This window comes from Lutjanus erythropterus, chromosome 12 (assembly GCF_056507025.1).
Source record: "Lutjanus erythropterus isolate fLutEry1 chromosome 12, fLutEry1.hap2, whole genome shotgun sequence".
NCBI classification, from domain to species: Eukaryota; Metazoa; Chordata; class Actinopteri; order Lutjaniformes; family Lutjanidae; genus Lutjanus; species Lutjanus erythropterus.
This window is the reverse complement of record NC_139328.1, coordinates 18796881-18824563: the sequence shown is the minus strand read 5'-3', so window position 1 is coordinate 18824563 and position 27683 is coordinate 18796881. Positions and strand designations below refer to the sequence as shown.

Here is a 27683-nt window from a genome sequence, read left to right as displayed (position 1 = left end):
CATTTCCTCCCACTGGACAAAAATGAAACCAAAATATCCTGGCCATCTTAAGCTGGTGACGTCATTTGGAGCCGAAGTCTGTGCAGGAGTGACCAGCATTGGCGCTACACTGTAGAGTTTCTGCCCACACAGCCGACTGATTCAGTGGCGAGCAGGGCTCAGCTATGGATCATGACCTGAAATCTCCTTTTTATAGCATCAAATAACTAATTAAAACCAAACTGATCAGGAAAATGCTCATTTGAACAAACGTCAGTGTGATAAGAATTGCCTAAAATGACAGAAACTATCGTGGAGAAACAATTATTTGACATGTACTTTGAGGTTTTACTGCAGCCAGCTGCTGTAGCCAGCCACCAGGGGGCGATCAAGATACTCTGGCTACACATTTGGGGAGCTGTCATATTGTCCATTTCAATTATGTGGTTGCCAATATGGTCGCCATCTGCAAAACAGCTCCACCCTATGTGCCTTGCAGCAGTATCTTTGATTGCATGTAGACATTGCATCACAAACAATGAAAAATTAAGCTTGTCTGAACGTTGATGAGTTATGCATTGACGTAGTTTTCAAATTTTTTTAAAAAAAGGGCTATCTTTTCAGTATAAGGAAACCATACATTATGCCTGTATTCACCAGCTAGTTTTTGTCTGTCCTATTTGTAATACCACAAGGTGATAGTAAGTCACTGTAGCATCCAATCTGCCCCCAGTCCAACAACACCGAGGTGGTTTCCTTGCCAGGCATTACTCCTGGCATCCTGGGGCTGACCTACCACTGAACTCTCTCCCTTGCTGACCCCGCCTAGAATAGTGCACCCCACCTTTAACTGAGCTAACTAGCTAATGGCAGCCACAGTTAGCAGCAGTTAGCTGCTATTCTGATGATATGCTGTCCCCAGTTTGTTTGGAGTATGAATTTGACAGGTGGCCGATTCTTACATATTGCACCAGTAAGGGAAAATAATTCAAGTAAAGGTAGCAGCAGTTAGTTTAGTCCCTTGACAGTGAAACATCATCCAACTTTCTGCACAGAAGAAATCATTTTTTTGAGTCACAATATCTAGCTACAATCTCCTGGCAACATAATGGCATACACAGTCAACCATTTATTTACATAATACACATCTCGTTATGTGTACTCAGATGTCAAATACAGTAAGTCCTGAAAAATCTACCAGGAGGTTTGGACATTTGAGTTTAGAAAAGTCTGGAATTTTGAGATTGAAAATGTGTAGAAACCCTGACTTGAGTCTGAGTGTGTGTGCGATTGTATGTGTGTCCTGTTGGCGGGGAGGTTGGCAGGCTGGGGTTGACAGTTTGAAGCTGTGATTGTGTGTGTGTGTGTGTGTGTGTGTGTGTGTGTGTGTGTGTGTGTGTGTGTGTGTGTGTGTGTGTGTGTGTGTGTGTGTGTGTGTGTGTGTCATGAAATGGGCCACACTATGAGTGCCAGGTGGCAGCTCACATCAGCTGCCGAGTCAGAGTTTGTGTGCGTGTGTGTTTGTGTGTGTGAATCTCTGGCTTGTACACATGCACGTGTTTCAACTGAAAGCAGCCTGAGACCTTCCCCGGGTAGGAGGATGTCGTAATGACCCTCTGATCAAAGATGTAGTCACAGTTTATGTGATTTGGGCCACCTACACTGTGATGAGCACCCACCTGGGAGCAGTAGTGAAAAGCAGGGTAATAAGACACACTGATGTGGAGAAGAATGGTGAGACTTCTCCAAGGCCTTGGCAGAGAGAGGGAGCTGAATCCTTTTAGTTAGATAAGAGTTCATTCATCAGCACACCTCTCCTCCTTATGAAGCTGACAGCAGGGTCGAGATACTTTTATTATTGTCTTTGTCATGATTTTATTTAAGTTCAGTCATAGGTTACTTTACTATTGTTGCTACAGCGACTTACAGCAATAAAATAAAAGATAAAATAAAAAGGTTACATTTGATGTATTCAATTGTGCACTTGTGTTCAGAAGGACCGTGAAAGTGTGTGGGCACAATTTTTCGAAAATATGGGCATTGTTCTGTGAAAACTGAAAAACAAATGAAAACAATGAGGCTCTTTCATTCATTTTTTCTTAGAAACTTCACATTGAAGTGGCTGTGGTCTGTGGAAGAGGCAGTCCTTGAAAATGTCCTTAATTAGGGCAGCTGTTCTAATGAAGTGCGTCAGGTTAAACAAAGCATACTTGACTGTGGCTTTTACACCTTTTCTGCGGGAAATTGACTTCTCTAGTTTTGCTACCACATAATGCAGCAAAAGACTGATAGGTCTTTGTTCTTTGGCGACAGGGTTCTCCCGGAGAGAGAGGTGCTGCTGGCCCCGGAGGTCCCATTGGTCTGACAGGACGCAATGGACCCCAAGGACCGCCCGGCCCCGCTGGAGAAAAGGGAGCTCCTGTGAGTATTTCTGTCCAGCTCTCACTCGGTCAAACACTTATTGCATTTTGCTTACAGTTGTTTTTTTCAGTCACTTGGGCTCCTTTTGTTAAAAAGTCTTCCACTTTGTTTTAACCAGTGCTTCCCAAATTGTGTGCTGTGAGGGAAGTCCAGGTGTGCCATGAAATTTTGTAACAACTACACATTATTATTGCATTATACAACTATACAAAGGAATTTAATGAATTTTATTTAGCTATATCATAGGGCTGAGGCACTACACTCATCTCCCAATTCAATACTATCGATATGTGGGTGCTGATTTGATTTATCCCAGTTCTTAAGTATTGCAATTTAATATTCTGATCAGCACTTTTTACATGCTCATTTACAAATGAAGCACGTTTCATACCCTAAAACTTCTTAAAACAGGGTTTCTGCAGGTTTCAGCAAGTAAAATCTGAGCTTTATTCACATCCATACCGGCAAAAAAGTCCATGTACAGTTTGCATTAGTGGTTACTGGTTCCAGGTCAGTTTCATTTTGTAGTTGTCACAGCATGATCAATGGCCTACAATGTTTTCCCAAAAATACATTAAAAGCAAGACTGAAGTCAAATCCACCTTTACAACAGTAACATTAATGCATTTTTAAGGTCCTGCAGACACCCTGTTATAAAAACCTTCAAAGCAAATCCCAGATTTTGCTGTTGATTGATGCCAATTTTTCTGATTGACTGATTCCCTCTGATTGGCTTAATAGGCTACTTGTTGCCTCCATTGGTTTGGTTGGTTATAGAGGCTATTTTGCATGGATATGAATACAAATGTGCCTTAAGATGTTGGCCTGCCCTTTCATGTGCCATAGGCACAAAAAGTTTGAAAATCAGTATTCTAAACTCTAAGTGCAATTGTCACATATACTGTAAGCAGAAAATCCTCCTTTGATTTTTCATGTTTCACTGAGAATTAATTCATCAGTCACCATGTGCGAGTGACAGTACAGACAGTTGTACTGACTTTTTTGCACAAAAGGTGTAACAAAACGCATGCAATTTTCTTGAGTGAATGAGAAATTTAAATCTGTTTTGAACATAAAACTACACTGACCCAAAGTGAAAGAGAAAAACTGTAACAGTTTTATGAAAAAGTTGTTTTCAGTGCTGGTAATGTGACTCCTCTTAATGACTGTGATGAATGTTTAGGGAGAGAAAGGTCCCATGGGTCCTGCTGGTCGTGATGGCATTCAAGGTCCTGTTGGTCTTCCTGGTCCGGCTGGTCCTCAGGGTCCCCCTGGAGAGGACGGTGACAAGGTAAATTAAAGATGTGATACTGCTTAATAAATATACTGCTGTAGTAATCCTTGACTTAATTACCAACCTCGGAGAATTAGCTATGTTAAAATAGTACTGCAATTCATTGAAAAATTACTGAAACTGCAGATATGGCTGAGTGCACTGTCCAAATCAAATAAGCTACAATTTTTTTTATAAAGTAAAATGGGTGACAAATCATCATTATAATGAAGTACTGTGGTGCTGCAGAGATGCTTTGGCCTGCAAATCTTGTCCTCCAGATGCAAAAAAAAACATTTGTTTGGTACACACCCAAACAAATGTCACATCATCATAATTTCTTTTAGGAAAAAATGAAAACTGCGATGCAAAAAAGTGGTCATTCCCTCTAATCATGAATTTTATTGCAATATCTTTCAAAATAACTGCAATCTGATTTCCATTCTATACCATACTGTGCTGCTCTAGCTTAAAACAAAAGCATATCCTGCTCTTGTTGAAAGGTAGAACAGATGAACACATTCTCAGAGTTCTGCTTCAACATCTGTAACCATCAGCTACTTCTTAATGAGATCAGAACAGTGTAGTTCAACTGCAAAGTTTTCTACAACACAAAAAAACACGACGACACATCAAAGAATACATGTCTACAACTGTCAGTATCTTCAAAATGTGTCTAGAAATATGAGGATGTTATATGAACTTCTTGGCTCATCTTCTTACTTTTTGTCTTTTATACTTCTGTCTATTGTTGTAACTACCTGTAACACACAATGGCCTTTTCACACAGGCTGCTGCACAGTAAGCATGTATTCCAGTTTCATGCAGTGTTGGGTAGTAACGGATTTCATGAAATCAGGATTACATTATCAGATTACAAAAACAAGTAGCTATAGTCACCTACTTTTGAAAAAAATGTTAAATTAGATTATAGTTGCAAGTTAGTTAAAGTTGTCAAATATTATTTGATCACATTTTTTATTTGATTACTGACATAAAGTTTTATGTCAGTAATAAAATCAAAAATACCTTTTTAGGGATATACCTGCTTCCTTGAGATTTTACAAACTTTGCGATTTACAGAAAAACACTTATTTCTTTTTCTAGGAGCCTGTTTTGAGAGCTTAAAGCCTGAGAGCAAATTAGCAAGTGTGTTGCAGGGCATTAGTTGGATTCACTTCATGTAAAATACACTGCTGCGATGTTGTTTTCCAAAGTGTGGCACCATTCAAATCTGTGCTCTGCAAGGTTGGGGAATAACAGATTATATGTAATTGGGGATACATAATCAGATTACAAAAATAAATACTTCTAGTCAGACCAGTTCACATTTGAAAAAAGTGCAATTAGATTATAGCTACTTTGTCACGGATTGTTTTATCACATTTTCAATGTTTTAATTTTGAAGAAACTAAAAAGTATTCAAAAGTAGATTAGTTTTAGCTATTTTTTTTTTTTAAACATCCATGTCTCTGTGTGCAGGGTCTATTCAGGATGTCATGACTCTTCAATTCCATGATTCAATTTGACTCTCGATTTTAAGGTCACAATTCAATTAGATTTTTCATTTTAAAATTTTTATGGCCATGCCATTGTTAGACTATCAAGTCTTAATTTGTAAAGATCAACAGATAATTGTTTTTATGTGAACTGTCATTTACATTTTCAAATCCTTCTTTAAAAAGATGTTCCGTGTGGTGTCAAATGTGATTTAATGGCCACTAAGCTGTGCTGTGTGCTTTGAAGTGTTGTTTTATTCTCCAGACACATGCTGGACGAGTTAAGTAGGTGCGGTCGGAGAGAAAAACAAAATACTGAGAAAATCACAGATTCTGCCTTTAATTTCAATTATTGACACTGAAAGCTCATTTCGGTCAATTTTCAACTTAACATTGAAATTGTGACAACCTTGTGCATGTAGAAAATACAGCATTTAACACACGTACTGCACATAAACAAATGCTTTTTTTTTTTCATTTATTCTGTTTTGCCTTGAGCCTACAATTACAGAAACTATTATCAGATTGTAACAAACAAAACAAGCTCTCACAGGAAGTATTTAAAAATTTCAACAACACAAACAGATAAACAACTGCATGAACTGAAACAGCCAATCCCTACCTGTTTACCCTCAGGCCAGCTAATCCACAGATCTGCATCTTTACATTTGTACCCATCATGCCTCTCCAATCCAAGTCACGTCTTCTATCACACCCTTTTTGTCAATCATAGTGCCAATGGGGTTCGACAGGGAGCCAATCAATTAATTGCAAACACTCGCCCAAGGTCTTTGTGGGCCAATCAAATTAGAATCTCTGGAGAAATATTTACTGCTCGATCCTGGTAAAGGTGACACTTTAAGATATTGAACTGACAAAACATGGGAGGCAAGAGCCTTTTAAGATGGAGAAGAGAGATGTGAGCTCTGCTGTTTGTATCACTCCACAGGGAGAAGTTGGCGGACCTGGACAGAAGGGGAGCAAAGGAGACAAGGGTGAACTTGTGAGTCTTTTTTTTTTCCTCTGTTACTTTTTTATGATTCTTTTTATATAAGGCAAAGAGTTTTAAATGATAATCCATGCTAATTGAGCAAAGAACTCTAATCTTGGCTGCTGAATCCTCATATGAGCTGAATAAATCAAACAACACAGGTTACTTGGCAATGACTCATCTGAGGTTATCTCGCCCCAAACAGTCTACAGCATATAAAATATTAACTGAGGTGCTGCTATGTTTCCTAAATGCTTACTTAGTTTCCAATAGAAAATACCAGTGAAGTCTGTCCTCATCTTAAACATTTGGATTTTTCACTTGAATTTGGTTTCAGTCATCATAAGCATGACTTAAAATAAATTATATATTGTAATATTGTATTTTCCTGCCCTCAGGGCCGTCTGTATGAGGATAAACAGCCTGAGCATACAATTTTCTTTATTAACTTCCATTGATCTGTAGTCTAAATTGAATCAGCAGGTCTGTTCAGTGTGTACTAAAAGTCAGACTGTTTTTAATGTTTTCTTTATGTATAGCCTTAAGGTCATTTTATTGTTGGATGCAATACTGTACGAAGCACAGGTGTGGACTTAAGTCATGACTCGTAACTTCACTTGGACTTGACTTATCTTCACCCAAGTTAAAAGATTAAGCATTTCTCAGGCTTTTTTGCCTTTATTATGACAAGCCAGCATGTATATTGACAGGAAAGGGAGGGAGGGAGAGAGAGGGGATGACATGCAGCAAAGGGCTGCAGACCAGAACTGAACTCAAGTCACTGCAGAAGACTGATGGTGCATTCCATTTACCTCGGAGGTCGGACGTCGGAGCTGGGAACGACATCGCGCCTGAGTTGGCCGTGTTCCAGTACAACAAAGTGGAAAAAAATTCTTTGAGCTCAATAACAAGACATTCTACAAAATCGATTTAAGTGCTAATAAACAACTTTACTGCTGCTGAGTAGATTTTGAGGTTTAGGGGTGTTCCATTTGAAATTTCCAACCGAAATTCCCCAGATCCACTTAGCTTGAACAAACCTGACAGCATCCATTCATGTTGCAGGAGAGAACCATGAAGAACTAATGTTTCATTACAGAGCTCCAGTGGAAAAAAGTATACCAAAGGTCATTCTCATACAAAAACTATGCAGTGGTCAGGAAAAAAATAATTGCAGTATGCACAGTGTTGGGGTCAAAAATTACAGCTAGATATGCAACAACTTCCAACTTTGTTCGACATTTGAAGTTGCACGAAGAACGGTAAGTTGAGGCTCTGTTGTAAGTCAGTTCATCAGTAATGTTTGTGGTGTGGGTGTGTGCATGTGTTCAGGTGTAAAACCACAAAACACTAATCAACCTAAGTTAAAACAAGCCAAGTAACCCAGAGAGAAGAGAGAAACTGAATGTTCAGGCACAAATATATGTAGGTGCGCATTCACACCCACTCAGCTGGTCAGCCATCACTCCCAAGCACCCACTCCCCAGATCCCAGAGCAACAAACCAAACAGAAAATAGGTCAGAGGCCAAGGGGCCGTCACAAGTGCAATGACTGAGACTTATGTTTGACTTGCCAGACAATGACTGTGTCCCACTGCTGGTGAGAAGTGTAAAACATAGTTCACTATACAGGATTTATTTTATTTGAATATTAACCCCAGGGAAAAAAAGTTATCAAATCTCAATTTGTGTTGTTCTTTGTGTTTTTAGGGTCCACCAGGCCCGAGTGGTCTTCAGGGTGTGGTCGGAGCTCCTGGTCCAGCTGTGAGTATCACTTCCTCTGACCTTCTAATGTCAACTTTTCCACTCTCAGTTCACATTTATTATCGGCTGTGATACTCAGTCATGAAATATGCAGTGAAAAGAAAGCAGCAAAAGACCAATTGGTAAGCCATGCACAACTCCAAATATCATTTTCCCCTTTCAAAAAGAATTCCAACCTTCATTTGACAGATCATGAATTTATACTGATTTTTTAAAATTCCTCTTGTTTCGAACATTTCAGATGCCTTAAAAATGTAAGTGTTGTTCTCCTAATGGTAGCTCCTGCTCAGCATGGTGAGATCTGTGTAGAAACAGTGAAATGGCAAATCAGGTTTGAAATATTTACTCCAATTCAAGGCTGCGTGAAGACAGTGACGGTGATGATTCAAAACAAGAATTGGAATTGCCTGTGGGCAAAGGTTTTTAATTCTTCAGACCTGTCGTGTTATCACAAAGTGACAGAATCATATCTCTTTCTGCAGAACTAGAGTCTGTTATTTCTTAGTTTCCAATCATGTTCCATAGAGGGAATTGCAATTCTTAATTAGTCAAATGAGCTAGTACACTGGAAAACCAAATACTTGGCTCTTAAAGGGATAGTTTGGATTATTTGAAGCAGAATTGTATAAGGTATTTATTATCAGTCAGTGTATTACCTATAGGAGATGTCGGTCAACACGCCCCCAGCTAGGAGAAGCAGAGAGGAGGACCAGCACGGAAGTTAAAAAATGTACTGCTGTGGACAGAGTCACCAAGAAAAGGTATTTTAGCCACTTAAAAAAGGTCCACCTAAAAAAATCAATATCACTTTAAGCCTGTGTGGCTAATTTATGTTTTGTTACTGACTCTTTCCATACCAGTTAGTTGCTTAGCTTCTGTGCGGTTCTCCTCTCTGCTTCTCCAAACTGAGGGCCTACTGACTGGCACTTCCCGTTGTTAATACACTATTGATAAGTACCTCATACAGCTCCACATTAAATAATCTGAACTATCTCTGTAATGTCACAAAGCTGGAGACCCCTGTTACATTAAAACAAGGTAGCCTGATTTATAAAACAATGTCTTTCTCCCTGGATGGGCAGAAATTAAGCACTGCTCCAGCCCGGACAGCCAGGATACATTATGCAAGAAGCAGTATTACTTTTTACTGTCGTCTCTGCAGTCCAAAAACCTTTGGCTGCAGTCCTCATTCATTTAAGAATCCCCATCTTTTTATCATTGTAATGTTACACAAATTTCATTTTAATCACGACTTTTACTTGAGGCAATGTATTAAGATCGGGATACCGTAAAAAGAGTTTTGCCATCACAGTCGTTAACAGCTTGTTCCTTAGTAAAAAGTTTTTCAGCGGTTAATCATAAATTAAATTGCGTCTTGTAATTAGTATATCTTTGTGATTGTGATGTAGAATTAAGCCTGTGACCTTCCTGTCACACAAACCACAATGTTACACCAAGCCGTCAATCATTTCCATGTAATACCTCATGTGGCAGCAGGTTTAGCTGAAAATCCTGCCTTGTATGCTGCAGAACATCCTCCACTCATCCATCTCATTAACACAACAGGAATAGTCCTGTTTCTACAATAGCTGATGGCCTGAGGGCAACTAGCAGCTCATTGCTGTAAATTATCAGGCCTTAACAACCATTCTAGCAAAAAATTCAGCATCTGCAGGGCTCTGTGGGGGCTACAATAGACCTGGTGAGACAGATTGCCGCGAGCAGGTAGTGCACCCAGGCTGAATAACAAATTATTTAACAGTTGTTTGTCCTGGTGAGTCAGACTGCTCATGTGTATTCATGTCTTCCTAACTGAGCCCTGACTCGCACTGTGTAGTTTCAACATTATCTGCCCTTTTTATGATTGCAAGTCCTAATGCTGTTATCAATTCTGACTATACTATCCACCCCACCTCTCAATCCAGGAGAAATGTCAGTGTTTGTAGGGAAAATGAATGATCCAATTTCCTTTACGGCTGAGGCTTAACAAGGTTTACAGCAGCTCAGTTGACAATATTATCTTTGAGATGCGACTATAGTTAAGCAGGTGGAATAATGGCAGGACATTACTGATCTTCATCAGACATCATTTTCTCCAAATAAAAAATGATTTTATATTGAACATAATCTAATAAAAAGACAGAAATGTTGCATAAGAACAAAGTTTAAAATGAGGAATCACAAATTTGTGATGTGCAAACATTCCTAATGTAACACAAGGCAAACAAATCTTTCAGTTTATTTTAGAGACAATCTAAAGATGCATTAAGTTTGATGCACGTCATATGAGTCATAAATTATACCTGCCACAGTATGTGTGTGGCGCCTCCAGGCCTAAGCGTCTTTTATACCCACAGGTACCAAACACGTGGCTGTGCTGAATCACACCTCTTTCAGTTAGCACCACTATTATCAGCTACACTTCAACATTCACATAGACTTTACCACAGTCTTGGAAAAATTAGACATCCACGGTCGGTGGAAGTTTTAATAAAATTAATTACACACTGACTTTTGATGAGTGTGTTTTTAATTAGAACTTCAGCATTTTTGTACTTCCTTTTCTCGTATAGCAGTCATTCAGAACAGTTTTTCAGAATATAATTTGTCAGTTATGGAGAATATACCTTTACTGAAGCATAATGTATGGCCTTTTCATGACTTACAGTGTGTGCACAACACAGTCTGAGTAGGATAAAACTATAAATCCAGAAGGAAATCCTTGTTCCAGAGATTGCAGCAAAATCACAGCAACATAAGAATAAAAACAATAGAGCATTAAATATAAAGTGAAATATAAAATGTAAGATGAATGTATAAGAAGTAAATCCAGAAGAAAAGTTCCTAATAAAAATAGCAGTAAGGTAAGTTAAGTAAAATAGAAAAAACATGTTTTGACAGTGACACTGAAAATAATAATGGCAGTTATATTGAAAATAATAAAAAGTAATATTGCAGCTGATAATGGACGTTATATTAAACAAGATGTTAAATATATTATTGTACATTCTTTCATTCATTCATTGTCTGTAACCACTTATCGCAGAAGTGTCACTGGAGGCTGGAGTCTATCCCAGCTGACATTTGGCGAGAGGAGGGCTACACAATTCACTGGTACACAAAGTCACCAGTTCATCAACCATTCACACCTGTGGGCAATTTAGAGTTAACCAGTTAACCTATTAACCTGCATGTGTATGGACTGTGGGAGGAAGCCGGAGTACCAGGAAACAACCCACGCAGACATAAGAAGAACATGCAAATTCCGCACTGAAAGGCCCTGCTGCCCCGACTGTCAGGACCTTCTTGCTGTGAGGCAGCACTGCTAACCACTGCGCCACCATTATATTATATTATTGCACATGATTGTAATAATAAAAAGTAGTATTGCACATGATAATCAATGTAATGTGGCACATGGTGATATAATATGGTAATATGGTGCGGTGGTTAGCACTGCCACCTCACAGCAAGAAGGTCCTGAGTTCAAATCCTCTAGCCGGCTGGGGAACTGGGGAGTTTCTGGCTGGGGCAGGGCCTTTCTGTGTGAAGTTTGCATGTTCTCCTCGTATCCACGTGGGTTCTCTCCGGGTACTCTGGCTTCTTCCCACAGTCCAAAGACATGTAGCATAATAGGTTAATTGTTAATTCTAAATTGCCCATAGGTGTGAATGGTTCCTGTTCCTGCTCGTGTTTGTTTGTGAAATATTTATTTTCTTATATTCTGTAGCTTTGTAGCTACGCTGAGGTAATCATGGAGCCGACTTTTTCCAAATAATAATTTGCAAATTCAGATAGAAGAAATATACATTCCCATCACATTATTTGTGCTTTCCAGAACATACTTGGATTCAAGTATGTTCTCAATAATCAAGTATCTTTTTCCAGAATCGCTTGCAGCACCTTCGAGGGATTACAGGGGAGGTCATCAGCGCTCAAACCAAATTCACCTCTTTTTTACAAAGGGCATGTGGGAGTGTCCATTTTAAAAACTCACAAAAGTACACAGATGACGTCGCCCTTTAAGTTCAAACACACTACAGCCACACACATTTCTGATCTCCCTAAGGAGCTGTTTGGGCAGTCAGATTTGTGCCTTGTTTTGGTTAAAGTTAACTTTAGTCCACCTTGTCTCCAGCTCTTTAGTTCAAAGCTCAACTCCCGCTACCTGTAATCACCTAACATTTCCTTCTAAACTGCTCTGCATTCAGAACCACTGCCCGGGGCTGCCTACATGTCCCACGGCTCAGCGAGAGCTCCACAAGCACTTTCAAGTGCTGACATGCGTTTGAACTGAAAACTCCCAGTTTGTCAGCACTTCACTCCTTCCCTGTAGTCACCCCTTTCTATCCTCTGTAGCCCGTGCACCTCTGACTTCACAGATGAAGTCAGCATCTTTCACATAGCCTCTTTATCATAACCCTGTGGCTATACTGCACTGTATCCTGCTCTCCCTGATGACGAGCTTTGGTAGTCTGGCTGCTGTTTCCCCAGGTCGCCCAGCAGCTCATTGGAGGAGGGGATAGAACTGTTGCCTTAACCATCTACATTTTTGTTTTGAGTTTGTATTTTCATCCACATGCTCATATAAACTTCACCAGCTTTAAAGGTTGACTCTAAACTCTAAAAGGTATACGAGTGCAAATGTCTGGATATGCATTAGCCTTGAGGTACAGACTGTTAACCTGTCCAGGGTGCATGCTGGGAAAAGCTTCAGCCCCCTCATGACCATGAGTGAGAATATGTGGGTGTAGAGATTTGATGGATGGATGAAATTGCCATAAAATGACCTTCAGAGTAGGCATTGAGGTGACTGTCTGTCCTAAACTGTGTTTATGTTTTTAGTTTTTTTGGTGATCAAGTGTTTACAGAAGGAAGGCGAGGCAACCAAGGTTATTATAGTTACCTAAAACTAAACTAGAAGATAAAACCAGGCATGAAAAAAACATTTTGGTTAACTGAAATGAGAATAAAAACTAGACTTTAGAAAAAAGAAAAAAGAAATAAATTAAATCTTGTCTTGTCTTAAATCTTGTGAAATGAGCAGAACAACTCTGTAATGTAAGCCTGGCTTTACATGGTGAAACTTGTACGTAACTAGTTCCAGGTTGTATTCCAGGTTGCATGAAACCTAATTTCCACGCAACTCAACAGTTACAAAAATCTAATAAAGAATAAACAAGTAGTAACAACAGGTTACTAGTTTTATTTTGACATGGTTAACTAGTTTGATTGGTAATTTTTCATCAGTATTATTGTTTTCTCGCTAGATCACATCAAGTGGGAAGTGTCATAACATTGGCCACTTTGTATCTTATTCTGCGTTGTTTTTGCACTGGATAATATAAATTTGGACGTGTTGTATCACTTTTGTCTTCTGGCACTGACTGCCTACTTTGTTTCATAAAGGCTATGGGCTACTTAAAAGAAACCAATAAATCATTTCATTCTCTCTTCAAGGAGCTTGATCTAATGAGCCTCTGCTAAGTGCATTTGTCACTTAAAAAAAAAAAATAATAATAATAAATAATAGCTCTTTGTTGTCACCTTCTGACATCAGTATGAAATTGTAGCTTGATATATGATTGTGTTTAGACAGCAGCTCATCAAACTTTATTTTAAAACAGAGCTAAAACAAAGCTAGCACTCACAAACAGCAGTGTAAACAAATTTTGTCTCGCTCATGTTTGCGTTACAAGCCTTGCATGAAGTCTGTGATGATAATCTCCTTCTGAAGCCATTTTGTTCATTTTGGTGATAAGCTGTTGTCAGTTAAAATCAGTTGGCATGATGCAGAATCATAGTTTGATGTCCTCAGCTGGCACATTATCAGTGTTTTGATTGTCTGCTGCATTAAATTAGTCTCAGAAAGTTGAAAGTTTGCAACTGTTTACAAGTTTCAAGTACATCGCAGAGGACTTAATGCCATGCAACTGATTTGCTACTGAGTTTCAACCAGCTAAAGCTGCATAAAAGTTTCACTGCGAAAAGCCAGCCTAAGGACTTATTGCTTTACTTTAGCATTTTTGATAGTAAATGAAGACATGACATTTGGGCTGTTGGTTGGACAGCTTGAAGACATCACTTTAGTCTCTGGAAAATTGCAATAACCATTTTTCACAGTTTTTGACATTTTATAGATGGCAGTTGAGCAATCAGTCATGAAAATAATCATTAGTTGCAGCCTTACAAGGCAGTGTACTTAAATAATAACACAGAGACACCCAAATAGACACAAAACCAGTAAACAAGCGTAAGCAAATCTATAAGTACAACCTACAACTCCATTCAATTCCATGACGTAAACCAAACAGCATTCAGCATTCACAAAACTCTAAATGGTGTCTGAGTGCAAATGTCAGCTTGTGCATTAGCCCTGAGATAAACCTGCCCGGGTTGCATGCTGGGAAAAGCTCCAGCCCTCTCATGACCATGAGGAAGAATATGTGGGTGTTGTAGACACTTGATGGATGGATGAAATTGCCATAAAACGCCCTTCAGAAATGGCGTCAAGGTAGCTGTCTGTCCTAATCCGTACCTGAATATGGGCATCGACCCACCCTCCACCATGTGAGCCTGGATATACTCCATAACCTTGAAAAGGATTAAGAGGGCAAAGAAATCCCATAAGAGAAATTCCTCCTAGATACCAGTGTTTGTGGATTTGAAGCCGTGGCTAATTGGGATCAGAATAAAGATATTTGGATTTAATGAACTCTGACCTCCTGCAGGGCAGCGATGGTGAGTCTGGACCACGAGGACAGCAGGGTATGTTTGGCCAGAAAGGAGATGAAGGAGCCAGAGGATTCCCCGGCCTGCCAGGACCCATCGGACTGCAGGTAAGTCCAAATCGGCTTCATTTATACACACACACACATACATATGTTGATTCTCTGTGTCTCACTCTCCAAACACATGACAACCAGATCACGTTGAACGCGGTCTCGTAGGTATGCACATCGCTCTCCCTCTGTCAGAGCCAGCCAGAGCAAAATGAGTTCCTCCACACCCCTTTAAACCGACAACATTTCATCTCTCCTTACATCATTTACATTACATCAAAACAGAGCATAATTTATTAATGCAGCCTCTGCTCATAATAACACTTTGTATTGCTTCTAGGCAAATAATGCTTTTTTTTCCCCCTCAAGGACTTTCCTCAGCAGAGACAGTTCTAAAAATCCATCACCATTGCTAACATTTTGCATTTGGCATTTTGCCGCAGTGTTAATGGCGGAGGGGAGACTGGTGTTGGTTTTCCACTCAGACTACATCATTATCATGCAGTAAAGTGCGCAACCACTGTCTAACCACCAATACGCCGTGCCTACACAAACATGGACCGTGCATATTAAAGGCTGTGGAGAAGAGTGATGTTTGAGGGGTTTTTATCAATAAATGACCCATAGTTTTATTTCCCACTTCAGCACACTTTCATCTGTGGCTATTTATCTCATTTTTTAATGATAATAGATCATTGATTCATAAAACGTGTTTCTTGGAATCATGCAGTTCAGCACCCATTTTTAATACTAAACTGGTACTGTGTAACTTTTGAGAGGAGAAATAGCACATTCTAGCTCTTGCAAATGAAAAGTTTAAACAATATTTTTTTTTTTTGCCAATACAGCCTTATTTGGTGTAGTATAACAGGCATCTTATGGTGGCATATGAATGGAAACTTTCCTGAAATAATCCTTTGACATTTTATGCCTTTCCTTTTGTCAGACACCGCAGGCATGTAGTAAACTTAATCAAATACACCATGCCCGACTTTGCCGCACCACAGATTGAATGGGTTGTTGCTGTAGTGGACCAATCACATGTTGCATGAAGTCAAAGAATGCTTGCAGGGATTTGCTGTGAATAAAACCACACAAATAGTGTTTTTTTCCTTGATCTGGGTTCAAAAAAGGTTCAATACAGGTCTTGTTTGACTGGAGAAGTTTCAGTAACTCTTGGTACTGGGTTATTTCAGTCTAAACCTTTCAGTGATAGTTCAGATTATTTCATGTAGGGTTGTATGAGGTACTTGTCAATACTCAGTGTATTACCTACAGGAGATGACGGTTGGCACACCCTGAGTAAGGCAGCACTACAGAAGCTGATCCTGATTTTATTGCTGCAAGATCACCAACAAAATGTATTTTAACCACCTAAAAAGTCAGTATCAGTTTAACTGTATGTTGTATTTAGAATATTTTCACCACTTCAAAGTCAGACAGCCTTCTCTGGTGGGAAACTGCCATTAAGCCAAATATTGCTATAATTTATAATAATATACAAGCCAAATACTGCTTTTTCCAATCCTACCAAACTCCACAGATGAAGTCATTTTACCTCACAGGACACAGGAGTTGCTGGTCAACCACTGCCTCGATCTGTTAGTTGGTCTGTGTTATTTGTTGACTTTGGTGAATCCTAAGTATTCTTTTAAAACATAGCAGAACAGAATAAGGCATTAGACCGACAACCCCCGTGTTCAGCAAGGTAAAATTACTGTTTTTGACAATGGAGTTTGGTTGGTTTGAAAGTGCAATATCTGGTATTTTCCCATTAGAAAATTCTGTCTGGTGGCAAAGTAAAGTGGTGAAAACATTCTAAATATACCATACACTTAAACTAATATTGATTGTTTTAGGTAGACCTTTTATAAGTGGCTAAAATGCCTTTTGTTGGTGTTCCTGTCCACTACAGTACATTGCTTCACTTCCACGTTGGTACTCCTCTCTTCTTCTCCAAACTGTGGGGTATGCCAACCAGCATCTACTGTAGGTAATACACTAACTCTCAGTAACTATTTTATACAATCCTCCCTTTAAAGGAATGGTGCACCAGTACCCAGTCCAGTCTTCACAAACTTAGTAAGTGACATTGCTGAGTCATGTCACTGACTTGATTTTCTCATTTTTGCCCACCGTTTCTGCCCTTTCGGTAAATGTTATGTAGTCCCGTTTTTGGAAACTAACTCGACAGTAAACAGTACATTCTGTGTTTCCTTTTATCTGATCTTTGTGTAAAGAAAAATGTAATACAAACATTTAGACTTAAGCTTTATGTGACTACTGCTCCACACCGGCTATTCAGCTCTCTTTTCCCCACAACACAGCAAAAGAGGAGCAAAAGGGCAAAGACTTGGCTCATTTAAGCCAATGAGCTGATGTTGAAGAAACTTGCTTTGGTGGCAATGAATAAAGAAACGGGACATTTTAGAATATCTCAAAGTCAATTATCCAAGGACTCTCTGAGGATGAAATTAGAGCGAAGCCCTGCTGGTCAATAGGGCCAGATAACGTTGTTATTAAGTGCAATTGGCTTTTAATTGGGCATAATGCACTCCATCTCCACTCTTTTAATTATGTTTGGCTAAGCTGCCCTTCAATAGATGGCAGCAGCCACTGCAAGCTCAGCTCTTCAATGCAATTATCTGTAGCATTAATGATTTTTGACTGTGGGGAATGAATGGCTTCGTTTTGAAAGGCCTCCATCATTCTGGGCTGTGTTTGCCGTGGCATATTGGAGTGAAATGAAGAATTCTTCATATTAAGATGTTAAGATGTGGATGTAGAAGACCGTACGTATGAGATTTGTCTACACCAGAATGTCTAGTTCAAGGCTAGTGTGGAAAATAGAGATAAAAGGAAAATAATAAGTAAACATTTATTGATTTGCTCTGATATGTGTTGTGTATGCAGCACACATCCTCTGTCCTGCCTTCTAATCCTGATGAACCCAATCTTCGTCATGTCAAGGACCCTCACATTAGATTCCTATTAGACCAAGATCTCCCTTAAGTATTTTTTATTTATAGGTTTAAAGATAATAAAGTCTTCATATTCAATTAATGATCAACTAGCATAACTAAAGGGCCATTCCACATAATCTGTGCCTTTTCCATCCCCAGGTCAATACATGCATATATATGCATGAAAAATATCTGTATAATACATTTTATTATCAAGCAAAGTGTCCTAAACATCTGCTAATGCTATATCAAAAACTAAGCAAAAATAGCTCTGTCAAGTCCTGTTACTTTCAGTCCTGTTTTGAAAAATGCATGATCTCAATTTAAAACCTTTTAAAAAAAAATAATAAAATACCCTGAGATTGACTGTTAGTCTTTTTTTTAAAAAAAGTGCTTACTGATCTTCAGATAAGTACAAGACTAATAACATTTTTTAATTTTACAAATTGAGCATGAGGAGAAGAAAATTATTGAAAGGATGAAAAACAAAAAACAAACACACAAGAAAGAAGGGGTAATCAGTTTGCTTATGAATACAATATTAGAGGATTCATTAATAAGGTATATCAAAAATAAATTAATAAAATAATAATAACAGCAGTTATTGGCAGAGCCCCAAAGTATTAATCTGAGTTTTTTTCTAGTTTCAGGTGCTGTTTGACATCTGTGAACCATGAAATATAATTGGGAGGCTTTGGGTTTTTCCAGTAAAGGAGAACCAATCTGCTTGCTAATAATATTTTAAGGGCTGCAACCGTGCAATTAGCTCCCTTAAGAGGCCAACCCTCTCCTAAAACACTTTTAATGTGGCATTAAAAGGATCTAGTTATATCACCTGACCAACAACATCAGATAAGGTCATGAAAATATGTAGATTTACAGTAACAGATTATTTTTGGACAGAGCCAGAACAAACTATATGTCAAAGTAGCAGGAAATTGTGTACTTCAGTCACAAGTAACATCTACATTAGGATACATTTTGGCAAGTTTTACTGGGGAATAATGAAGACAGTGTAGTACCTTGAACTGTACTAGCCAATGCCTAATGCATATTGATGCTGCATGTATTTTCCTCAAAACATTTTCCCACTGGTCATCTGTTCTGACCAAACCCAAATCATTCTCCCACGCAGATATAAGAAAGGCTAGAGAGGTTTTCTCCAAAAAACTATCACACATTTGGAATAGTTAAAACATGTGTTATTAAATACAGTTCTGAAAAAAGTTGCAAATGGCACCAGTACGGGGGAATAGCCCATAAATTCTATCAGTCAAAATGGCCAACCTTGTATCTGTTGTTCCTGGCAACTAATTTCCCTGCTGATTAAAAACAAGTTTAATTTAGACTAGTCCAACATTAAGAAAACACTCAGAAAGCAGTATAAATTGAACACAACTTATTATTTAAAGTTAAACTTTGCTGATTTTGCTGATTTAAAAAAAAAAAAAAAGTGGAGCTGCAGCACCAGCTAGAGGTGGGTGGCTGCATAATGGTGGCAACAGTTAACTGGCATTGTACAAAAATTAAATTACGAATAAACATTTTAACTGACTAGTATTTCTGGTGCTGACGTTTCATAGTATAGTCGACTAATCGTGCACATGTTTAGTTCCATCGTCCAAAAAATGTGATAAAAGTTCAAATATTCTATCCCTCCCTTTGCTGGGGACCCCCTACAACCTTCTCAGGGACCCCTGTTAGTCCTCGGTCTCCAGTTTGGAAACCGCTGTTCTAATCCATTCCAACATATATTTTACAAAGAAGCCTAACAAATCCAGGATTAATCAAACAGCCTATCACATCCAAACATTAAACATGAAATAAGTTGATGCCTTATTTATTTTTCACCACCTTCATGCTTTATTACTGTGACTAAAGTCCCAGTCAGAATCTGTTATAAATTAGCCTTCTCTGCCGTCGCTAAGGTACAGTAAATCAACAAAATGGGCTGAAACTACACATACGTGATCCCAGTGATCGATATCCATGTCACTCTGATTTTACAGCAACTTATCATCACCGCTGCTTTCCACCCACCTATTGATTATGCACGCTCTATCACTGGAGTTTAACCAACACAACAAATGATAACTGCAATTATACAGATATACAATAAGCTACAATAGCAGATGAGAGCTCCTTCTTTTCTAGTTGCAGATACAGTACACCGTGCCCAAGTTGCATTCAAACTGTTTTAGTCAAACATGATTGAATCCCAAAAGTGGATAATACGCACCGCCTGCGCTGTCCCCTTTGTTTCCACTTTCCTGTGGACATAGATGGATGGAGCCTCCACCCTGTAATTTACACAGGCTGATTATACCCAAGCCTCCCATACCCTTTAATTACAATAGGTGTCCTTTTTGACTAATTGTGTGTTTACACTCAGGGGTTCTACTTGTATTAATGCATTCTCCATCACACTGCATCCTAAAGCTCACTATTCAACACACGTCATCTGAAAGTGCCTGTTAATGAGGGGCAGAAATGTATTTATGCACCTGTCTGTGTGTGTGAATTCTTTTTGATGTGCAGGTTTGGCTCAGGTGCTGCCTCACATGACCTTTTTTTTTTTTCTTTGTTCTGAAGAATATCTGTCTCCTTCCTTACAGGGTCTGCCCGGCCCTCCTGGTGAGAAGGGAGAGAATGGAGACGTCGGAGCGATGGTGAGTTTGGCTCCTCCTGTGACTTTTCTCTGTTACAGCCATTCACATTGTTTTCACGTACAGCCCACTGAGGCGGGAAATTGTGCTGATTGTTCTGAAGTTGTTGGCTGGTGGCTGAGTTTGGCAACCCCAACAGCCACTCGACAACAGATGTTTTTGAAGTCTGTGGAAGATGTATTGACACAAACATTTCTGCTGGTGAAAGCTTTGTACGCTCTGTCCAAGTTTGTATCAAGTAACATTTATTCATTTTTCAGTATAGTTAGACTAAAATGACAGGAAAAAAAAACAAGTATTATGTACAGACATTGTATAGGGGGATTGATTTTCTTATATACCATCACACAAACAGACACCTGAACCTGTCGGCTCACATTGACAACTTTTGGCATCTTGGCTTTGCTACATGGTGCAGAGTGTTACATTAGATGTCATGTGTCCACAGCACACGTTATCAAACAGAACAAAACAGCAAAGTCAGAGAAATCTTTCTGAAGATAATCAAATCTGCACTTTTTTGCATAATTTAGATTACTACTGCTGCTCTTCTTTGTACAACTGTTGTGTTTTGACACAACTTTTTTTTTTTTTTTAATAAGAATGCATGATATTGGATTTTTTCCGATATGCCGATATTTTCTGATTCATTTTGGCTGATTGTCAGTGCTGATTTATGCACATATTTTTTCCACTCAATTACAGATAACATCAAGTCTCTTCTGTAGTGGAATTAACATACTATTATACCTACTCTTATAGTGATGGCCACTGGCAGACACAGACATAAAATAAAATGTTTTTCAAAATGTACATTCACTTGGCAAAATATCCCTTTTTTCCTCCACTGTAAACTTATTATATAGTTGATGCTATGTATATATTTGTATATCATAATTATATTATATGTAATCCTAATTTTGCTGTTCTCATTCCTGCACTAAAACAAATTCCATGTACTTGTGAATGAACTCTGCTTCAGGTTCTGATATGGAGTGTCTATTTGCACCTGGGTGAGAGTAGTCACATGGCAGTTATTTGGCTGTTTGCACCCGGTCCCTTGTTTAGTGATGAAGAGCAAAAAAGTCTCTGTAGAGAGGAAGTTGGGGGGATAATTGAGAAAAACACATGACTCAGGGAGACTGCTGTTTGAGGCCTGTGCGAAATTAGAAGGCATTTTTAGATGCAGCTGATTATTTTTTCTTTTTTTTTCTTTTTTTTTTTTTTTATAAATGGCTACTTACACATCAGTGCTAATAGTATCTGTCTTAAAAGAAGCATACATTTTGTTTGCCGCCTGCAACATATAAAGAAAGCCATATTTGTAATCCTCTATACTGAACATTACTTCTATTTTTGTTGACAGGGTCCACCCGGTCCTCCTGGCCCCAGAGGCCCTCAGGGTCCCAGCGGAGCCAACGTAAGTTTGAATGTGTTGTTTTTTTTCTCTTTTACAAGGCTTCAGTGATACTCATGATTTTAACAATTAAAGTTTTGTCAAAAAACACACAATTTTTCATAATAAATGTCTGTGGATAATCTTTGACCGCCCTCATTCTGATTCACCCACAGGGTGCACAAGGTCCTCCAGGTGGTATTGGTGCAATGGGAGGTGTTGGTGAGAAGGTAAGACCCTGAACATGTCCACATGATTATCAAAGCACTTTTCAGCTTATACAATACATTTCTTTCATTTACTTTGCTATATTATTCCTCAAAATAAGAAAATTCTTTGGGTTGTTTAACTTTCTGCTCATGAAGGACACTTCCATTTTAACTTGCATGTAATGCATGAAAAGATTTGTGCGTCTGATTCAGAGTCAGTGTCTGGACTGTTTACTGTGAGTGTGATAATCCACATTTTCACACATTCCTCTGTGTTGTAACAGGGAGAAACTGGTGAAGCTGGCAACCCTGGATCACCTGGAGAGCCTGGTATCGGAGTAAGTATGGTGTCACGCTAAAATACTTTTCATCTCATTTTAGTTTGCATTTTTATTTTCAAAAACAAGGGAACTGAGCATTTATACAGTGGAAACAGCACTTAAACTACGAAACATTATCTAACCATGTACCTTTGTGTATAATTCATTCCATATGTAATTGTGACGGTCTGCTTATGACTATCTGTGAGTGAAGATAATTAAGTTGTGTTTATATTTTGACACTAGCTGTGGGGGCTGCTCCACCTCTGAGTATTTTACCTTCACATGACTGGAGGCGGATGTGTAGCAATGCTAGCAACCTGAGGGCTTTTCAACAGATAATTAGCTCAGCCATGTTTGGACACCTCCTCTGTTGGTCGTGTCATTAATCTGACCTCCTGTACGAGGCTCTTATTAGAGGCAAACATCAGGACATCCCAAGAGTTATTCTGTGTGACAAAGCATCACAATGAGAGTGGAGTTTTTCCACAATAACACTTAGTTGTTTATCTAATCCAAAATTAGTGTTAAATAAACAGTAAGTTTACTTTGTTTTAACTTGTTTAACATTGATTTACATTCACCACCACCTGCATCAAGCCTCATAATTTGCACATCAGTTTCATGATGCAGCACACTGTATTTGCCTGCAAAATGCCTCTGCTTTTTACTTTCCAGAGGTACAAATCATGAGGTGGCAGAAGTAGACACATTCTTTATGAGTAGAAGTACAAGTAGTACAGATTCTTCAACCATAAAAAAGAATTTGGTAAAAGTCAACTACTTTACTCAAGTAATAGTGAAAAAGTACAAGCTCTGAATGTACTAAAATGAATAAGTTAAAAGTTGCCCTCTAAAAGACATCTCTACCACTAAGTCTTTTACGTCGCTATGGTCTTGTTGCATCGTTTTCAACTTGTGACATTGTTTTTGTCTTGTTTGGTTTTTGTCTTATGTCTGCTGTGGGTGATATGCACTGATGGATTCACCAAGGAACCATATTTTCTACATGCTTTCGTTCCATCCATTTAGAGAGAAATCAGTCTTGATGTTGGGAAGGTGGTGCACAGTAATGCAAAATGAAAATAATCAATAATTCCACTCTAATGCATTAAAACTGAAGTAACAAGTCTGTTTTGAAAATGTAAGGAGTAGAAAGGACAGATATTTATGTTGAAATGTTTGGAACAAAAGTTAAAAAAAATGTCAGAAAAATAAATACTCAAGTAGATACCTGAAAAATCAATTTAAGTACATTAACAAAGTACTTGTGCTTCATTACTTTGAACGCTGATGATAAAGTATCCACACTAGGCGTCCTGAATTTGAATATCTCAGATCAAAGCTGTGCCATTCATCCAGGGGAAGTAGGGAGGCCTCACCTGAGTAATGGGTACAGGCCAGTCACCCTCCCTGAGTCCATCAGGTTGTATCGACGTATCCATCTGCTGCCACGTATCTGTTTACAGTGACAGATAGAGCCAGTGTTGCACGTCACATCGAGGTCAATTTCAAAGGTGTCATGCTGGCATCGACTAGTGAAGCGCTCCGCTCTAATGGGCCAGCTAACGATTCTGGGCTTGTAATTATGCTCCAACTGCTGCTCTGAGTCATAGCCAACACTTTAAGACACTGTTGCTGCTATTGCTAGAGCAAAAATTATATTGTAATAATAAGACTATTAAAATATGATTGTAAAAAGAAGCTTATTTTCTGAAAAGTAGCTTTAAAGCTTCCTACTGGTTTCTTTTTGCAGCTCTAAGGCTGGGTTGCACCAACAACAATTAGTTTCTAAACCTAATTAAATCGTTATTTAACTTTAAATTATGTTGCTCCAAACTTTTAAACTCCTATTTAAAATGTGATTGAAGAGTAACTTTAAACTTGCACTTCAAGAGACTTAACTTTTAAAATGGCTGTTGTTGTTTTTTTTAGATGGATTTAGAAAAATAAGTTCCTAATCAAGTTTCTCAAAGAAAGTTAAGAGACTACGATTCAGACAACAAGTGTTTCTCAAAGGAGGAGACCTCTGTTAGACCAGCAGCTTCTCTGCTGAGCCATCATGAGTAGGCTAACTAGGCTAACTAACTTTTTAGCTAGCTAAGAAAACAATGTCACATTTTGTTTATTACCTTTTCTGCTAGATAGCAAACAATATTTTGTTGATTACAGAGCAGCCAAATAGTTTCCCCTCTGATTCATACGTGCTACTGGATGCTGACAGCACTCAAATTTATTAATTTATTTTAATTTGGCTCAACAAGCATCTCCATATTGATTCATTTAATTTCAATGAGTATCAATAAACCTGGATTTACTAAACATAGATTAATTTTAATAGAACAACACAGCATAATTTTAAATCTAGATGGACTCATTTTAAACCTATTTTTTCCAAACTCTGATTAAATCTGATCTTAGATTAAAGTATTGGTTAGTGCAGCCCAGTCTAAGAGTGTAGTCTGAGTTCTCAGAGCCTGTTGGTGCCTGTTTTGATGCCAGTTGTAGTGACAGATTTGATAGCACATATATCTTGTGGCTCATTCAGCACGCCATCGTCAAAGTGGCGTGGATGGCCCTCATGTGGTCCTCATGGTGACAAGCCTGTGATTCATTCTCTCCTCAGGGCCCCAGAGGAGAGACTGGTGAGAAGGGAGAAACTGGCCCACCCGGAGCTGCTGGACCCGCTGGTGCCCGCGGACCCCCGGGAGATGATGGTCCCAAGGGTAACCCTGTATGTCAGCTGCTCTGTCGCACACTCACAGTCATGACTGATGCATTATTAAAGCTGTCAGTGGCAGAATCACCGTGTCATATTTGTCAGTCGAGCTGTCTGCTTGCCAGAGTTGTTGTTGACGCGATGTCAAATATCTGAGTGTTCGTGTCTCCATCTGTCTGCAGGGTCCCGTCGGCTTCCCAGGAGACCCTGGTCCCCCTGGTGAGCCTGGTGCTGGTGTAAGTGCTGCATTTATCCCTCAATAGATCTCGTGTTTTTGCTTAGGATATTACAACATTCAGTTTATATACATTCAGTTAATTATTTGAGCTGCAGCAAACTATCAGTTGATCAAAGGAAAATTAGTCGCCAACTATTTTGATAATCGATTTTGTGTCATTTTCAAGCAAAATAGTAAAACATTTGCTGGTTCACGTTTCTTAAATGTAAGGATTAGCTGCTTTACTTTGTCATATATGATAGTAAATGAAGAGTCTTTGGACTGTTGGTTGGACAAACCAACTTTTGGACATTTTGTAGACTAAACGATTAATCAGTTAATCATGAAAATAACTGGTAAGATCATCAATAATGAAAATAATCATTAGTTAAGATTTGGATTTTTCCAGGTTTTTATTGTTTATGTATATTTTTTCTACTGTATAAAAGTCCAGTCTCTGATGTGAAATGACTAAGATTGTCATGTTTTTATTTTTTGTAGGGTCTGGACGGTTTACCGGGTGACAAAGGAGATGATGGAGATGCTGGACAGCCTGTAAGTATTATGTGAGCTGAAGTGGTAAAAACAAAAACAACAAGAAAAGAATCAATCAGTCACATTTTATTTTATTTTATTTCATTACATTTCATTATATATTTAACCTAGAAATAAAAAGTAATAAAAATGCAGTAATAGAAGTATCAACCAGATAACTGCAGCCACTAAAGAATATTTTATTTTATTTATTTTTATTTAACCTTTATTTAATGAGGCATATAAGTCTAAAAGAATCAACCAGTCACATTCAGCCACCAAACATTTTATTTTATTTTACTTTATATTTGGGGTTTTGTTGGATCTTTTCTTTCACCTCAAGTAAAAGACTTATTGAGATTAAAAAGCTTTTTTTCAGAAGTGTCTTGGCCGAGTTAGGGAGCTCCACAGAAATCACAGTTGCAGACATAGGACAAACATGAAACAATAACAAATAAACAATTAACAGTTGAACAATTAAAATATATCAAGACATTCTTCAACATTGAAAACATCTGCAGCCAGATGTGCCTGCTCCCAGGTCATTTAGAATAGCTTTAAAAGTGTCCACTGAGACCGGCTCATTCTTGTAACTGTATTTGTGCACAAGAATATGCAAGAATACAGCTACATGAATTCCTTTATGTGTACAGTAACCTGAGAACTCAGAAATCTGTATCTGTTGAGGTTACATCTATTCTGTGAAAATGGATATCATTTTTTTAAACGAGGTAACTCATTATGTAACAAAACTGTTGAGTTTTTGTGAAGTGGAGTTAAGTGTGCTCTCTACTCTGATTTAGGGCCCTCCAGGTCCATCTGGTGAGGCTGGAGTACCAGGACCTCCCGGCAAAAGGGTGAGTACATTTCCAAAATGATGCATGAGATGACACTTGTGCTTACCTCTCCAGATGCTCTCTATTTTTAGATTCACAATGCTCAAACATGACCCAGGTTATTACCCACTGTTGGCTGATATGCATTTATGATAGCATTATATGTTTGATGTACATGTGTTTGACAGGATGCCCATTAGTTAACTGAGGCAGTAATTGCAGATAGAGATCATCCTGTGGGAGAGTATTGACATATTGTGAGTTTGACTCGCAGTAATGTGAAAGCAGTAGGCCTGCTGCTGCCGCTAATGTCGGGAAATTAACTTGTCACTTTAATTTCTGGCGCTCGATGGCCTTTCTGTCACATCAGACTTGAGCTGATATTATATCATTTCACCAGCGTGGCATTTTTTACGACGCCTTCCATTTACTGTAATAATGTTTTACAGTTGGCGATAAAGCATGCCATTAATGTGCTGTGCGAGAGGCTGGCACAGAGAGAATAGAAACTTTGATATTTAAAGTGATTTCATTTTGTGTTGTTTACTTCAGCAGAGATGATGCTCAGTGAGATCTGACTTATCCTCCGGAGCATCAGTATCAACCAGCTCGGCTGCAGCCTCTGTATATTAATGTAAACAGCATATACAACACAAAGGCAACACAACTACTGCATGTAGCCGAAATACACTGTAGGTGTGATTAACACTGCGTTTTTTACTGGGATCATGAATAAGCAGTGATAAACCACCCACCTAGGGCGTTCTATGGAGAACCTTGATACATTACAAGGTTTCAGTCTAGAACCAACCCAGGGTGTTCTACAGAGAATTGTTTTATATTACAATGGTTTAATCTAGAACACCCTCTGGGTTACTACTGAGAACAGTTAATGAACCCTTGATGAATGAGTTCTTCAAGGATTTCAACAGTACTAGTTACCAGTTACTTCTTAGATAAATTTGTTGCTCGGTTACAGTTGTTCTCAAACTTTTTGTTTTGGGACTTCTTACTAATTGGGTCCCTTTTCATGTTTCAGAAGTCTATGAATTGACAGCACTTTCACCAAAAAAAAAAAAAAAAAAAAAAAAAAAAGATTTCCTCCCTGAACTTC

At 38.6% G+C, this 27683-nt stretch overlaps 1 protein-coding gene across 3 annotated transcripts in view; it reads left to right on the top strand.

Moving 5' to 3' along the window:
* Nucleotides 1–27683, top strand: part of LOC146317878 (collagen alpha-1(XI) chain-like) — a 135925-nt gene that overhangs the window by 88426 nt on the left and 19816 nt on the right. For all 3 annotated transcript variants that reach the window (XM_084733067.1, XM_084733066.1, XM_084733065.1), the window contains 13 exons: nucleotides 2293–2400; nucleotides 3584–3691; nucleotides 6122–6175; nucleotides 7874–7927; nucleotides 14659–14766; nucleotides 20288–20341; nucleotides 21705–21758; nucleotides 21911–21964; nucleotides 22228–22281; nucleotides 24890–24997; nucleotides 25165–25218; nucleotides 25701–25754; nucleotides 26537–26590. In XM_084733067.1, coding sequence (XP_084589193.1) covers nucleotides 2293–2400; nucleotides 3584–3691; nucleotides 6122–6175; nucleotides 7874–7927; nucleotides 14659–14766; nucleotides 20288–20341; nucleotides 21705–21758; nucleotides 21911–21964; nucleotides 22228–22281; nucleotides 24890–24997; nucleotides 25165–25218; nucleotides 25701–25754; nucleotides 26537–26590 — 918 coding nt within the window. The remainder of the gene's footprint in view (nucleotides 1–2292; nucleotides 2401–3583; nucleotides 3692–6121; nucleotides 6176–7873; nucleotides 7928–14658; nucleotides 14767–20287; nucleotides 20342–21704; nucleotides 21759–21910; nucleotides 21965–22227; nucleotides 22282–24889; nucleotides 24998–25164; nucleotides 25219–25700; nucleotides 25755–26536; nucleotides 26591–27683) is intronic.